Below are 16,048 nucleotides of genomic sequence, written 5' to 3' on the forward strand. Positions count from 1 at the left end.
TATTCATTTCTTTACAACTTCTCTTTTTGATTAGAATTGTACACATCTTAATATTCTAACAATAAACATACCCATTTATTTTTATTAGGTATCTCTTGAGAATATATTATGAATAGTGGTTAAAAGATTATAAAAAGTATTGTACCTTCCTTTCTTCTTTACTTCGACTTTTTTCATTTCTGCTAACAGCAGTTAATTTTTAGTATGTAATGAATGCTAGATTTTCTTGTTCTATCATACAAAAAAAATAAAATTACCGCTTTTTCTGTTTCTTTAGCTATGTTGTCCTTATTAAAGTTATTTGAAATTATCTTCTGTGTCCAAAATCAACAGTTTTCAGTAATTACATGTAATTTCCACTAATTTTTACCTCTTGTTCAAGCTCTTACTCTTTACAAAATTCAGCATAATGTTTTGTACAATCTTAATCACTATTTTCTTTTTAAAACGATATTGTTTTCTGATTATATTTCCAAATCCAAAATATCTTTATTCAAACAAACAACAATAAATAACATCCAATAATAAAACCATTGGTACTACTGAAATAATGACACTTGATGTAAAAATTTATTTGAAGTCAAAGAAACTTTTACATCCAAGAAATTCACGAATTTATTGACACAGAAATTGATGAATAAATTCATGAATTTCTTCGTGAATTTATTGTTGGTGTAAAGCCCGTATAAGAGAGGCCCTGGACGTAGACGTATATCCTGGCTGGCCAATCTTAGGAAGTGGACTGATCTAATATCAACTGATCTATTTCGAGCTGCTGTAAATAGAATAAGATAGGTTATTGTGGTCGTCTAGGAACATTTAGGAGAAGGTAAAGTATCAAGTCAAATTAAGGTCATGTATATTTCAAAAATAAAAATTAAATTTATATTAATAAATTATTTTATTAAAACAAACAGAAATAAATAAATAAATAAATAAATAGATAAACAAATAAACACAGCAATAAATAAATAAAATAAATAAAACAATAAATAATATAACTAATAATAAATAATAGGAAAATTCAATTATGCTGTTCTAATTTCAACAGCCGAATATTTGACTACCGATTGGAAAATCGTAGACATAAAATATATGAAAATTGCTCACTTCGTTGGCATAGTTGTGTAAAAACTTGCACTGCACTGGTGTGTTACTCATATACAACTATGATAATAATAAAAACTTGTAGTGTAACAAAGTATTTCTTTTTGTATACCCTAAGGATGAAGAGTAGCAAAATATTCTGCTATAATTCCTACACTTCACCTGAGGTATTAAGGCAAGCCTACTATTATTAGTCTTTTTAATCAAAAAGTATGGTTTTGTCAAAAACATATACGTCATGAAGAATTTCATAACTCTCTGTAAAAAATAGTTTCAGGCTAGCGAAAAGTTGATAGTCAAATATAAATTCTCCTATTTTCTTACTACACAGCGAAAGGGAAGGTAACTGTCTGTCTTTTTGATCTCTCGTCTGAATGCCCTTAAACTCACATGTTACTAGCTTAAGGTTGCAAAGCAAATCTTTGTAAAGGCGTTGCCTATATTTATAAAATGGTCCTTCCGGGATTCTAGTGAAAACATGGTATACATGTATGCCGATTCTTCTCAACATGTTGTAAAAAACGCGCACCTGTAACAATGTAAATGTTATTAGTATCAACGTAACTAATAAAAAATAAGTATGTGTTTAATGTTCAAGTCTACAAATATTAGTTTTAAAGTACATGATTCTTGAATCGGTTATTTTGTCTGTGAAGATTGGCGAAGAAGAGCAAGAGCAAAAATAAGGTATGGGAAAATAAAAAGAGAAGATTTGGTGGCATTTTTCTGTGTAAAAAAACAACTAGTAATTAAAAATACAATTTTCAAACTTCCAAACATCGTCTTTCAAAACAGGAATCATTCCACGTGAAATGCTGACATCAACATTTATTTGTCTACCAAAGAAAGTAAATGCCAAAGAATGTAGTGATTATCGAACGATCAGTCTAATGTCACATACCTTACAAACCCTGCTAAAAATCATTTATAATGGAATACACGCTAAGCTGGAGATGAATATTAGTGATTCCCAATTTGGATTTCGGAATGGAATGGGCACAAGAGAGGCACTATTTTCTTTTAACGTGCTGACCCAAAGATGTTTGGATGTTAATCGAGATTTTTATGTATGCTTTATAGACTACAACAAGGCATTCGATAAGGTAAAATATGACCGACTTACATAAGTACTCAAAAACAAGAATCTGGATGTGAGGGATGTAACATTGATATCAAATTTATACTACAGCCAACGATCAAATGTGAAAATTGGAAGAGAAGTGTCAGAAGAAGTGGAGATAAGGAGAGGGGTCAGGCAAGGTTGCATACTGTCGCCGTTATTGTTTAATGCTTATTCTGAAGAAATCATACAAGAAGCTTTGGTAAACGAGACAGTCGGCATAAAAGTGAACGGAAGTTTAATTAACAACATTAGGTATGCCGACGATACAATCATAATAGCCGACAACTTGGAAGACTTAGAAAGAATAATGAATCACATATTAAGATATAGTGGAGAATACGCACTCTCTCTTAACATCAAAAAAATAAAATTCATGAAAATTAGCAAGAACAACAATACAAACGAAATATTAACGGTAGGCGGCCAGCAGATTGAGAGAGTAAAAAGATATACTTACTTGGGAACGATAATCACAGAAAGTAACGATTATACTGCAGAAATAAGAGTCAGAATTGAAAAAGCACGTGCCAACTTCGTGAAAATGAAAAAGATTTTATGCAGCAAAGATCTGACATTGGCCCTCAGAATAAGGCTAGTTAAAGGCTATGTACACAGTGTACTCTACTATGGAGCTGAATCGTGGACATTAAACTGGAATACAATAAATCGACTTAGCGCGTTTGAAATGTGGACATTTAGAAGATTGTTAAGGATTCCATGGCTAGATAGAATCACGAGTACAGAAGTGTTAAGGAGAATAGGCAGAGAGAGGAAAATGGAAAATACAATAAAAGAAAGAAAATTGCAATATCTCGGACATGAGAGGCGAAAGATACAACATCTTGAGACTCATAATTCAAGGAAAAGTAGAGGGTAGGAGAAGCGTAGGAAGACGACGCGTTTCCTGGTTGAAGAACCTGAGAGAGTGGTTTGGTTGCAGTTCAAGGCAATTGTTTAGAGCATCTGCTTCGAAGGTCAGAATAGCCATAATGATTGCCAACCTTCGTCGCGGAGATGGCACTTAAAGAAGAAACATTGTCTTTACACATGAAGGTCACCAACAGATACACTCTAACGAGTGGTTTGTAGCCAAATAGACTTCATATTGATAAATAAAAGATAAAGAATTTTAGTACTAGCAGTAAAAACATATCACACAATTAGATCACAATATTATGGCATACAGGCAAACACTTACTATTAATAGTAATCAGATACCAATAAACAAGAAACCAGTGTACTAGAAAAAAAATTAAGTTATTATCAAACAAAGAGGAAGGTACTATGGAAAACTGAACGAGAATAATAAAAGATATGATAAAAGCCGCTTAGAAAAGAAAAATAAGCTAAGTCAAAACAAGACGAAAGCAAGGGTGGATTTTAATTAGAATACTAAGGCTCATAGACCAAAAAAGAGAAGTAAGAAATAAAAATAAAACGAATATAAGAGGATCCACGTAATAATCAAACAGGTCATGCGAAAATAAAATTTAATAAAGAAGAATGTAATAATATTAAACACTATAAAATGGGAGAAAAGCATCTTAAAATTATCTGCTACGCAGATGACGCAATACTACTTTCTCAGAGTGAAGATAATTTACAACGTATATGCTGCACCAATTTAATATAACCGCTAGAAAATTTAACATGTTAATTTCCCAAAAAAAAAAAAATTAAATGGTTATAACAGCTAATTTACTAAGATTTAAATTGGAGCTGGAAGGACAGATAATAGAACAAAAGTGATGGAGTTTGAAAATTTAGGCAATACATCTAGTTATGGAACGCCTGAAACGGAAGTGAAAAATCAAGTAAAGATAGCAAACAGAGACGTAGGTTACCTGAATAAAACAATATAAAAATAAAATAAAATATAAAAATATCGGAAAAAAAAATAAAAGGCAGAATGTACAAAACAGTCATCAGACCAATAATGACATGCGAGGCGGAAACACGATCTGACACAGAGAGTACAAAAAGCATGTTAGAAACAGCAGAGATGAAAATACTTGGAAAAATTGATAGGCAAACATTATGAGACAGAGCTAGAAATACAGATATACAACCTAGATGCAAGGTGGAGAACATCATAAACTGGGTAAGAAATAGAAAAGTAGAATAGAACAATCATATAAGCCAAATGACATCAAACAGAGTAGCAAAGTCGGCAAGAGACCTTTCCCCAATAGGAAGACGATCAGTAGGAAGACCACGTAAACGATGGAATGACAACTTAACGGAGGCATATTAAAAAACAGACAGAGTCTAAAAATTAGCAAACTATACTATCATTTCCCTGCTCTATCACATGGCCGAAAAAACATTCATTGGCAGCAATGTCCTTGAAAGTAGAAAAACAAAGTTCAGCTGTCTCTTGTTTGAGTCGATCTATATAATCGGATTTTATGTAGCTGGATTTTTCTTAGTTGTATATTTTGTTTGTACAAAAACTTTATGTTACTTCGCAAATGAACTAACAACCATTTGAAACAGGTCTTACCATGAGATTGCCTTGATGATCCGTTACCTTTTTTTTCTATAATGCTCTCATCATTATTCATCTATGACATTCATCATCATCATTGGTGCTAGAGACCAAGATAAGCATCAACCTTTCTAAATTTATTTCTCCATTATTTTCTTTTCTTTTCCTTTCTTTTTAAAAATATCCTTATTATTAGAATAAAACCTATTATCTGGGAAAATATCTTAATACCAAACAGCCAATTTGGCTTCTGGCAAAAACACGGTACCATCGAGCAAATACCTAGAGTAGTCAGAACAGTTAGAGATGCCCTTGAAAATAAGTCCTACAGTACAACTATCTTCTTAGAAATCTAGCAGATATTTGACAAGGTCTGGCATGATAGTCTAATTTCCAAAATTAAGTTACAGCTATCTCATCCCATAGCCAAAATTCTAGTCATATATATTCTTCTTAGTGTGCCGTCTCCCTACGGAGGTTGGCAATCATAATGGCTATTTTTATTTTTGAACTTGCTGCTCTAAACAAATCAATCGATCTATATTGATACCAATCACATAGATTCTTCAACCATGAGTTCTGCCTTCGGCCAACAGATCTTCTTCCTTGAATCTTTCCCTGTATGATGAGTCTCAAAATTTCATATTTTGGTCCCCTCATCACGTGACCTAGGTATTCCAGTTTTCTGGTTTGTATAGTGGTGATTAGTTCTGTTTCTTTACCAACCTTCTCCAGTACTTATTTATTTGTAATTCTATCAGTCCATGATATTTTTAATACTCTGCGGTATAACCAGAGTTCGAAAAACTCGATTTTTTTTTAATTGCATTTTTTTTAATGTCCAAGTCTCAGTTCCATATAATAATATTGAAAATATATAACAGCGAATGGTACGTAGTGTGATCCCCAAATTTAGATTTTTGCACGTTAGGAGTGGCTTCATTCGTATAAATGCTGATCTAGCAATCTCTATTCGCCTGTATATTTCTGCAATATGATCATTGGTTACATTGATTAAAGTTCCCAAGTACTGATATTTTTCTACTTGTTCTATCACGTTACCATTGATTGTCAATAGATGATGTATATTTTGTGGTCTTTTTGTAATTAGCATGTACATTGTTTTTTTAGCGTTTATAGTAATTCCCATCTCAGCACTATTCATACTTAAGCTTTCGATAAGATGTTGTAGATCTTCTATACTCGTTGCTATGATCACAGTGTCGTGTGTATATCGTAAGTTGTTAATTAATTTTCCGTTAACGGTAACTTCCGCTTTGATATTATTGAGTATGTTTTGAAAAATTTCTTTAGAATATAAGTTCAACAAAAGTGGCGACAAAACACATCCCTGTCTAACTCCTCTACAGATCTTTATTTTTTCTGAGTGTTGCTCATCAATTTGAACTATGGCACTATGCTTCCAATATAATGTTTGCCATATATTTATAATTTTACTGTTAATGCGCTTGTTCATAATTATCCATGTTAGTTTTTCATCTCTCACTTTATCAAAAGCTTTTTCATAATCAACAAAGCACAAGTGTAGATTAACGTTTACATTCCGACATCGCTGAATCAATATGTTGATGGCAAATAGTCCTTCTCGAGTACCCATTCCATTTCGGAACCCGAACTGCGTCTCGCTAATATCCTCCTCTAGCCATTCGTATATTCTCTTATGTATTACTTTCAGCAATACTTTTAAAGTATGACTCATGAGGCTCAGTGTTCGATAATCAGAACATATCTGTCTATTATATATAGTCATATAATTATATATAGTCATATATAATAGACCTTAATTAATCATGGCGAAGTTTGCACTCTCCTATATCTGATCTCGACAGGAGTCCTTTAGGGTAGTGTACTTCCTAACAGTCCAACCCTTTATTTACTGTATACAACTGACATCCCTATCACAAATATTAAAACGTATGCAGATAATACCGTCATAATGGCCACTCATGTGAATCCAAGATTCACATAGCATCCAGAAATTTGAATAACCATTTAAACCCATTAGAAAATTGGTTAAAACTATGACGTGTCAAAGTAAATGATACTAAATCGACTCACGTCAGCTTCATGTTAAAAAGAGAAAACTGCCCTCAGGTATCTGTACACTACGGAAGATGTCAAATATCTGAGTATCCACATAGATAATCACCAAAATTGGGCAAGACATATATGTTTTAAATTACTACAACTGGGCATGTTTTACAAAAAAAAATGTACTGGTTTATGAATCCGAAGTCAGGTTTAAGAATCCAAAACAAACTTCTTCTCTATAAGACAATACTATGATTAGTATGGATGTACGGGATTTAAATCATGGAAACTGCCAGTAATACAAATATACAAAGACTACAAAGATTCCAATCCAAAGTGCTTGCAGTGCCAAAGTCTGCAATGCCTTATGGTATGTGCCTGTATCAAACAATGTTACTGATCATAACCTGAGTGTTGAAACTATTAAAGAAGCATCCTACATTCAGTGTGCACAAATTGCTTTCATAGACTATCATCTCATTCAAATTTAGTTCATAGTAGTTCAAGTTATGTAAACTCATTTATATATAAAAAAACATTTGTTAATGTAAACTAAATTTAGGTAAAGGGTGCTCACGACTGGGTGTAGCTCTCACTGTGTCACTTTTTCTGTCTTTTAAACATATTGTTTGTTATATTGATAACAGATTGCAATAAATAAAGAAAGTTAAAAAAAGTATGTAGATATTTGGTTTCTAGCTCCTGTTACTTTGTATCTTTATTTTATTCTAAAATAGAATTATAAATGTTGTGAATATTGTAACTAAATCTAATATCATCTTAATTTTAATTAAATATAGTCCATAAAAGAGTTTTGTATATAATGTAAAGCATAATTAGACTTTTGTTAGTAGAATTTTGTTTTGTCGGAATACTATTTTAAGAAAAAATTACCTAACAATGCTTACCTTCTTTTCATTTTCAAGCCTCGTTAGCATAGTGTTAACCTTGGAGTAAGTTCTTCCATCACTTATCTAGAAACAATAATATTGCATTAGGAATATAATAAATAGAACATTATAATATAAAAGTACCTTTAGTTTAAATATATAGATCTGCGACATGGGTGATTTGTAATACAGATGAAAATAGGTTTAATACTAGAAGGTTTACGAAACGTACTTTAAGCGATATAAAAAATACTTCCTATCTTTCTCTGTTTAAGCTTGGCTTATTATATATCTTTCGTCCATATAACCTTCAAGCTCAGGCTTTAGTGTTAACGACTACTAACGTAGCCGGGACCGACGGCTTTACGTGCCCTCCAAAGCATAGCAGCGGCTTAGTTAAATTAGAAATTAAAAATTTCTGAATACCACAGAGGATGTTAGGCTTGGTAAGCCTGTACCTAGCCAGCTATGAGCTATGACCGTCACTTCATTTACATGTGAGCGTACATCCAGCTTATATTTTTGTGTTTTCTTTATATTTCGTAATGTTAGAATTTTGTCATAATTACCTATTCTAATTCGTCACATTTTTTATTAGCTTGTTTAGTTCTTTCTTAAATATGCGATATAGATTTTTAGAAACTTTTCCTTGATCTAAACTTTTTGAATTTTAATGCCTAATTATATTTGTTTCTAAGTTAGACACGACATAAAAACTATAACACTAGCTAGCATGATATACTTACATATTCCAGCTTAAACTCCCTATATTTATCCAGTTCGAATAAGGTACTATTTAGATAGCGATTAAGGATAAACAATTGATTCAGAGCTTCCCCCAGTACTGATTCCGCCTTTGAATCCTTTCGTCCCCCGCATGGAAATTGCAATTCATTTTCGAATGCTTTAAGGTTTTCGTCAGAACATTCTTCGGAACCTAATGCCAAGTTGAATAAGTATATTATAACGACAAAAAAGGTACCTGAAAAAAAATAGATTTTGGTAAGAAATATATACAACATGTAATGTTAAATCTATTGCAACTTTTATTTTTAAATATCATATATAGATCTTAACAAGTCCAAGACGACACAATAAAACATCTTCTTTTTCTGATTCTTCTTCATAATCAACTCTGCTTGTTCATTGGCTAATTAATACCTCCATGGAAGGTTATCACTCCATTTTTTGCGCAGTCGTCCCATACTCTACCGATTGGTGACTTATATCTTGCTATTCTAACGATACGTTTGTTTTCTTCTTCAGTTCTGTTTCGATCTCTCAACGTATTTCCTGGAACTCTTCTCAGTGCTCTCATCTCTGCCGTTTCCAGTAGCATTTGTGTTGTAGCTGTGTTGGGTCTTGTTTCTGAGGCATATGTCATTATTGCTCTTATGCTGGCTTTATAAATTCTTGACTTCATGTTAGTGTTAATATGTCTGTTTCGCTATATAGTGGTATTAAGGCATCCTAACGTCTATTTTTTTTGCACTTGATCTCTCACTTCTTTGTTCAGGTTTCCATAGCTGAACAGTGTAATTCCAAGGTATTTTCATTATTTTTTATATTATTTTATTTGGTTGATTCTTTGCTGATTACAATTGTTTTAATTTTCTGATATGAGATTGTCATATTAAATTCTTTTGCTTTTGTTGAATGTGTGGACCAGTCTTTGCAGACTGTCTTCATCTTGGACTATCAGTATTGCGTCGTCTGCATAACAGTTTATTTTCATTCCTTTGTATCCCATTGTGTACCTTTTTGCTTTATTAACGCTTTTGATAATTTCATCCATGATTAAATTGAAGAGCATAGGGCTCAAGGAGTCCTCCTGTCTTATTCCGTTTCCCATTTCTCCAGGTTCTGTAAGTTGTCCATCTACATATTCTAATTTCCATTTTGTTGTTTTGGTAGATGTTTGGGCAAGTATGAGAAGACAGCATAAAAAGTGCCCTTTTGGTGGAATAAAGAAATCAAAAAGAAAATAAAAATCGAAAAAAAAACGGATCAAAGTAAACACGAATATCAAATAGCTTTAGCCAAAAACAAAAACGAATACTGGAAGACAAACTGCCCCAGAATTAACACTTAATTTGGAGATAGCACAAGTACCGAAAGTAATTAAATCTCACCGAAAAAAAGACTAAGTTATTATCTCTCCTGTTGGCCTATGTGAATGGAACAAATACTTTAAAAAACAACTAACGGGGGAAAGGAGAACATATCTACAAATACCACAATAACACCCTTATGTACAAATACAATAGCATGCCAACCCAAGATGGAAATTGAGAAGTGAAACAGGTATATCAAATATTGAAAAACGGAAAATCATCAGTCCAGATAACATCCCAACCCAACTACTAAAATACGGAGCCGAAAAACTATACAGATAACTAACCAGCATGTATCAAAAATGTATAAAAGAAAATAATGTAGCTTAAGAGTGGAGAACATCGTTTATATCAGTCATACATAAAAAAGGAGCTAAAGACATATGTGACAACTATCGAGTATAAATTAGTTTTAGACAAAAAAAAAAGAGAATAGAGGGAGAATTCAGTGATGTAGAGGCCGAAGAACAGGCTGGCTTCAGTCTGTTCTTTCTGAACAGCATTTTGGGTCAAGTATTGACCACTTTTTTACGATTACCCAACTTGTAGAAAAAAAAGCAATACGAAACCAAGCAATTCACCTACTATACATAAATCTTTGAAAAGCATAAAACAGTGTAATACAACAAAATTATGGAAAGCTTAAAAAAAACAAACACCAACATAACTTTAATCAATGCAATGCAACAACTCTATAAAAACAAGCCGAGAAAAATAAAGATTGGCTAAGAGATATCCAAAGGGTTTATTGTAGACAAAGCACTCAAACAAGGATGCTGTCTCTCCCCAACTTTGTTTAAGATCTACTTGGAGCAAGCGCTGTAGTTGTGAAAAAGGAAATGTAATGGTATGGGAATCCCTATAAACGACAGCACATTGTACACACTATGCTTTGCAGACGACCAAATAATCTTGGAAGAGGAAGACCAACAAATAAATAATTATAAAGTATATAAATATCTAGGCATACACATAACCAATGACAATAATTTGGATAAAACAATTTCGAGAAAAAATGAACACAGAATCTATAATAGCATTGTCAAACGTATTGTTACATATGTAAGCGAAATATAGTCACCGAAGGAGAAAGCCATGAAGACCTTGAAAGCAATATAAATGGATTATTGGAGAAGATCGGACGAAAAATTAAGATTAGATAGAGAAATAAACGAAAGAATTCAAGAAATGATCGGCGTTAAACATACACTAACAGATAACATCGAAATCAACCAACTAAGATTGTACGGGCACGTATAAAGAATGAATATTGGCAGAATACGAAAAAACGTATTAAATTGGACACGAAAGCAGGACAGACCGAGATTAAGTTGGAAAAAAGGCGTCGACAAGGATATAAAGAGGAATAGAGCAAGAAGAATAGAGCACCTTAGAGAGCCACTTAAGGTCCAAAAATTAATAAAATAATCAAGAATAATAATAAACACTCTGAGACAATTTGATGAACCTCAATATACGAGATATTGAAACGGCCAACGGAATTGTGACTGGACATTATCGTTTAAGAAAACAATACTTAGAACAGCGCTATAAAAGTGATATTATAATTATTCATCGAAGAATAAAATACAGAGTTAGATGGAAAATAACCTAGAAGATCCTGGATAAACGATGTAAATAAAACCTTGTTAATATAACTTACTAGAGACGGCAAATGACAAATATATATAAAAAAGACTCGACTGCAATGTGATTTCGACATTGTTAGAAAAGTCCTGTTTTTTGACGTCTGAGAAAATGAGTGAGATTACTATTATAAAACTATAAAGGAAAATTAACTTCTATAAATATATCAAAGACTTATCTGAACGATCCCTAATATATTGCTGCAGCAATTAATACTAATCCTTACATGTCTGTAAAAAACCGAGTTGTTGCAGATGAGCATAAAAATAATTTCAATACATATCAAAAAAGAAACAAAGCTAAATAAATAAATTCCTCGAGTAAAAAATAAATTTATTTAACATAAAATTTCATAAATAAAAATCATCTTTGCTTTCTTGCAATAGAGTATAAAAAATACTTTATACTTACATGATTTGCGCGGTAATTTTAAAGATCCACTAACTAATCTCATTTTTTATCTATCTTGTTGTATCTACTGCAAGTCCATCAAACTGCCGTTCATTATATACTTTTGTAATCGGTGTATCCCCCCAATTTTTGATTGATATCTTTAATCCAATCATAATCGTAATTTTTTAAAATTTTTATTAGCAAAAATGGTATTAATTGACGCAAAAGTACTTCTATGTTTGTTTTCATTTCGGTTATTACGTCGGTGCCAAAATTCAGAGACGGCGCTGTTTCTTTTTCATTGTTAAACTCATTACGTCTGTAGTACAATACAATGTTATTGATAAGGGTGCCTTATTTTCATTAAACTTGGAATAGAAAAAGATATCGGGATCATACAACCAATTGTTGATGTAAATATCGTAAGAATTATAGAGATTTGATAAAGACGTGAATTTATAAATTTTTCATTTTCACATTGCGTTGATAACGTATTTCAGTTTTTTACAACTTGCTTACCTAAAAAAGGAATTGACAACCTTTTTTCAGGTAACTGGTATTCTTATAGATCAAATATACATTATAATTGTCAAATTCCTAACCAAGATGACATGTCATTAGAACGGCGCGTTGAAATCGTTTGATCTCCACAAAAAAAAATTACAAAGGTATAAACCCCTTAAATACAGTGTTCCAGGTATACCCCATGGCTTGGAATTTTTTCACTTTTTTCCTCCATTTACTTTTGTCCGCGACCGCAGTTCTCCAATTTGTTATCTTACTTGTTTGTAGGTCTTTCTTACATTCTTCGAGTCACTTTTTTCGTAATCGTCCTCTTCTATTCTCTCCTTCCCCTCTTAGCATCGAGTTCTTTGCCCATCTTGCCATTCTCGCAAGAATGCCAAAATATCAAAGTCTCTTTGTCCTGACAATCTAGCTAATTTGTAGTTTCCTGTACAGATCTCCCATCTTTTTATTTGTTTATCTTGTCCCAACGTCTTCGTAGTCTTTTACTTCGCACAACATCTTTCTTAAAACAGATGTTCAGCATATTTTCTAACTTTTTGTACATAATCCATGTTACGCTTTCGAACAGGGCCGTGGGCTGGATTACTGTTCCATATAGTCTCAATTTTGCCTCTATTTAGATGTTTTTCAGCAAGACGGTCTCTCGAGACCGTGTTGCTTCCTCTCCAAATCCGCTTTTCAATTTCTTGGCTTTCTTTCGTCTCTATTTAGATATTTTTCAGCAAGACGGTCTCTCGAGACCGTGTTGCTTCCTCTCGAAATCCTCTTCTCAATAATTTCTTGGCTTTCTTTTGCCTTAGCTGTTAAGGTTACTCCTAGATACTCAAACTCCGTCAACTTTTCGAAGCAATGCTCTTTACTCTTGTTGTTTGTGGTAGTCTTCAGTAGTTGTATGTCTTCATATGTGGTCTGTTCAGTTTTTACATACTTTTTTGCTCATTAATAATCAGCCCTAACTGTTTAGCCTTCCTTTCAAAGAGTTTACAAATCCTCAGCAGTTTCTCTTTAGTCCTTGCCATTAATCCCCCATCGTTCGTAATGGCCAGGATCTGGCTGGTCAAGTATTGTGGACAGTGGATCTTCTTGAGTTTGTCTCCTGTTTACTTCAAATTTTTCGGAAAGGATTTCTTCTATTTTTGCTTTATTGTCCGTCTTTATTAAGGTTATATTCACTAGTCTAATCATCTTTCCTAAAATTCCAAGTACTCTTAGGGCAGGGTACAGACTTCTCAGATAGTGCTGCATTGTTAATTGTAGAGCGTATATTAAGGGGTGACAATTCTTAGACAATACTTTCAATTATGATACATATTGTTTTAGTAATACTTGTAGAACAATAAACGTGCATTGTAACACCATACGATTCGAATATATTAACCAAAGAGAGTTGGGTAGCACAAGCAGCAGCGTAATTAATATTAAAGTCACCGCATAAAAAAAAATTTAGCAGGTTCTCCAAAAAGAGTTACGTGGAAGAGTCAGGTGATCTATAAATGAAAAAAAAAACGTATAAAATAAGATTTTTATTATAAAGTAAGAAATACTCATAGAAGGCTTCATTCAACAAGAAGTCATATTTTCTTACCGGAGTGAAATCATTTGTAAAAAGAATTAGAGTGTTATCATGATATGAACTCGGACGATCATACCTAGCAATAATAATTGTGGTATATGTTTCTATAAAAAAGGCTCGTTTACTTCAAGCCAGTGCTCTGTAACCGTAACTATCGGGGAAAATTCTAATTCCTATCAAAACAAAAATAATCCATCTGATTTTTATATCTTATAGCATGAATGTTAATCAGAACCATACTAAGGTTTTTATCACTAAAATAATTTGAAGTTTTAAATGAGAAAGGATCTAAAAGCGGCAAGATCAGCTTTCACTTCAATTGGACCATTTCCTTGGACATCCTTGGACAATTCCCTAGACATAGATTTATCGATGGTTCCAAAGTACCTTTCTTAATGAGTTTAATGTGGAAATGAAAAGAATTTTTAGATTGGCAACTTTCGATGGCTTGCTTGTCTGTGAGTATTTTTGTGTTTTTTGCTTCATTTTTGTTGTTGCTTAAAATGGTAATTCAATTTTTTAAGCAAACGGGCCTTCTGATATTCTTTAAATCCATATTTGACTCAGATGAAAGCGTTGGTTCAAAATATGAGGATTTTATAAACCATTTAATGTTTACACTAGATGGCCAAATTTCCTTATTAAATAATAAGTCAATGAGAGTTTTAGATTTTATAACTATTTTAAGAACCACTCGCTGTGTCGGTATCTTGAAAGAACATGTAATATTGTATTCCTTGATACCTAGCTTCTCTTTAATAAAATAAACCACTTATATTATAGTGGTGAAAAGGGTTAAGTTGCTAATAACTATATTATGAAATTCTTCACCTGTTGAAATTGTTTAAATGAAAGTATTAAATTAAAGTCGCACTGATAGCGGTTAGTCAAGAGTAGTACATTCACAATATTTTTATAGAATAAAAAAAATTAAATTAAATTAAATTAATCATTTAAAATTAAATTATTATAAGAACTTTTCACCAAGTAAAAAAAAACAAAAATTTGTTTTAATTTACTAATATTTGTATTTTGAGAACGATTTCCGAAGTGGAAATTGAAACGTCTATAAACGTATTTTAACCTTTAATTGTGGCTTATTCCCATTTAAATACTAATTATTTTTATAGAAATACGATAAATGTATCAAGTTACATAAAGAGAGTAGCAAAATAAAAATTCAAAGAGGTGTCAGACAGGGTGACACACTATCACCAAAGCATTTTACAACTGCTCTTGAACGTGCTTTTAAAACCATTAATTTCTCATGTCAGTTTTGATAGGAGAAGAAATTACACCATGTTAAAAGACTAAGAACGTCTACTCTGCAGAGAAATTGGTTTAAAAATAAATATCTCCAAAACAAAACACATGATGTACCTCGTACTTAGTAACAATTTACACAAAAAGACGAAGTAGAACTTGTTGATAAATACATAAACCTTAGACACGAAATTAAACTAGCCAAGGACAACCAAAGGTGAAGTATCAAGAAAAATAGCAATTGAAGAACAGTATGTGTAGCTCTTAAAAGCGTATTTGAAGACGGCAACATACACCATCCCTAACAAAAACAATGTTTCAAAATTTATAATAGCACAACGAAGGATGAATAGTTCAATGATACGAATAACAATAAAAGACAAGATCACAAACAAAGACCTACGAACCAGAGTAACAGATGTTATGGAGAGAGCCTGCAGATTAAATTAGATGGTAGATACACAAGTAGACCGAATGAAGTCCAAGAACAGATAAACGAAACAAAGGAAAACGACCTACACGATAGCAAGAAGACCGTGCACTCTAGATATTCACTCAAACAGGGGAGGCCTACGTCCTGCAGTGGACTTAAAACTGGGTATTGGTAATAATATATGACTCCGTAGTAACCTGAAAATTAAAGGTAATTTTTACGCATTAATAAGCTGTAGCAGATTTAGACATACATATAGTTGCCAAAACTTTATCGTGGAAAACTATAATTTTGAGGTAGAAAACTTTATAGAACCTACAAACCACTTGATCAATAATTCATATATAAAACCATATCGTGGGAAATAAAAAGCATAATGATCTTAGTAAAATAGGTTTAAACTTCAGATTCAGCTTCAGCTAGGTCAAAAAGTCCGA

At 32.4% G+C, this 16,048-nt stretch overlaps 1 protein-coding gene across 1 annotated transcript; it reads right to left on the minus strand.

The window, feature by feature from the left end:
* Positions 1-962: 962 nt before the first annotated feature.
* On the minus strand, positions 963-11,893 carry LOC140446939 (uncharacterized). The gene is made up of 4 exons (XM_072539537.1): positions 11,833-11,893; positions 8,407-8,642; positions 7,679-7,744; positions 963-1,636 (listed from the first exon to the last, which is right to left on the minus strand). The coding sequence occupies exons 1-4, from the start codon at positions 11,873-11,875 to the stop codon at positions 1,307-1,309; spliced, it is 675 nt and encodes a 224-aa protein (XP_072395638.1). The 5' UTR covers positions 11,876-11,893; the 3' UTR covers positions 963-1,306.
* Positions 11,894-16,048: the final 4,155 nt, after the last annotated feature.

The sequence above is a fragment of the Diabrotica undecimpunctata genome, chromosome 7, assembly GCF_040954645.1.
Source record: "Diabrotica undecimpunctata isolate CICGRU chromosome 7, icDiaUnde3, whole genome shotgun sequence".
NCBI classification, from domain to species: Eukaryota; Metazoa; Arthropoda; class Insecta; order Coleoptera; family Chrysomelidae; genus Diabrotica; species Diabrotica undecimpunctata.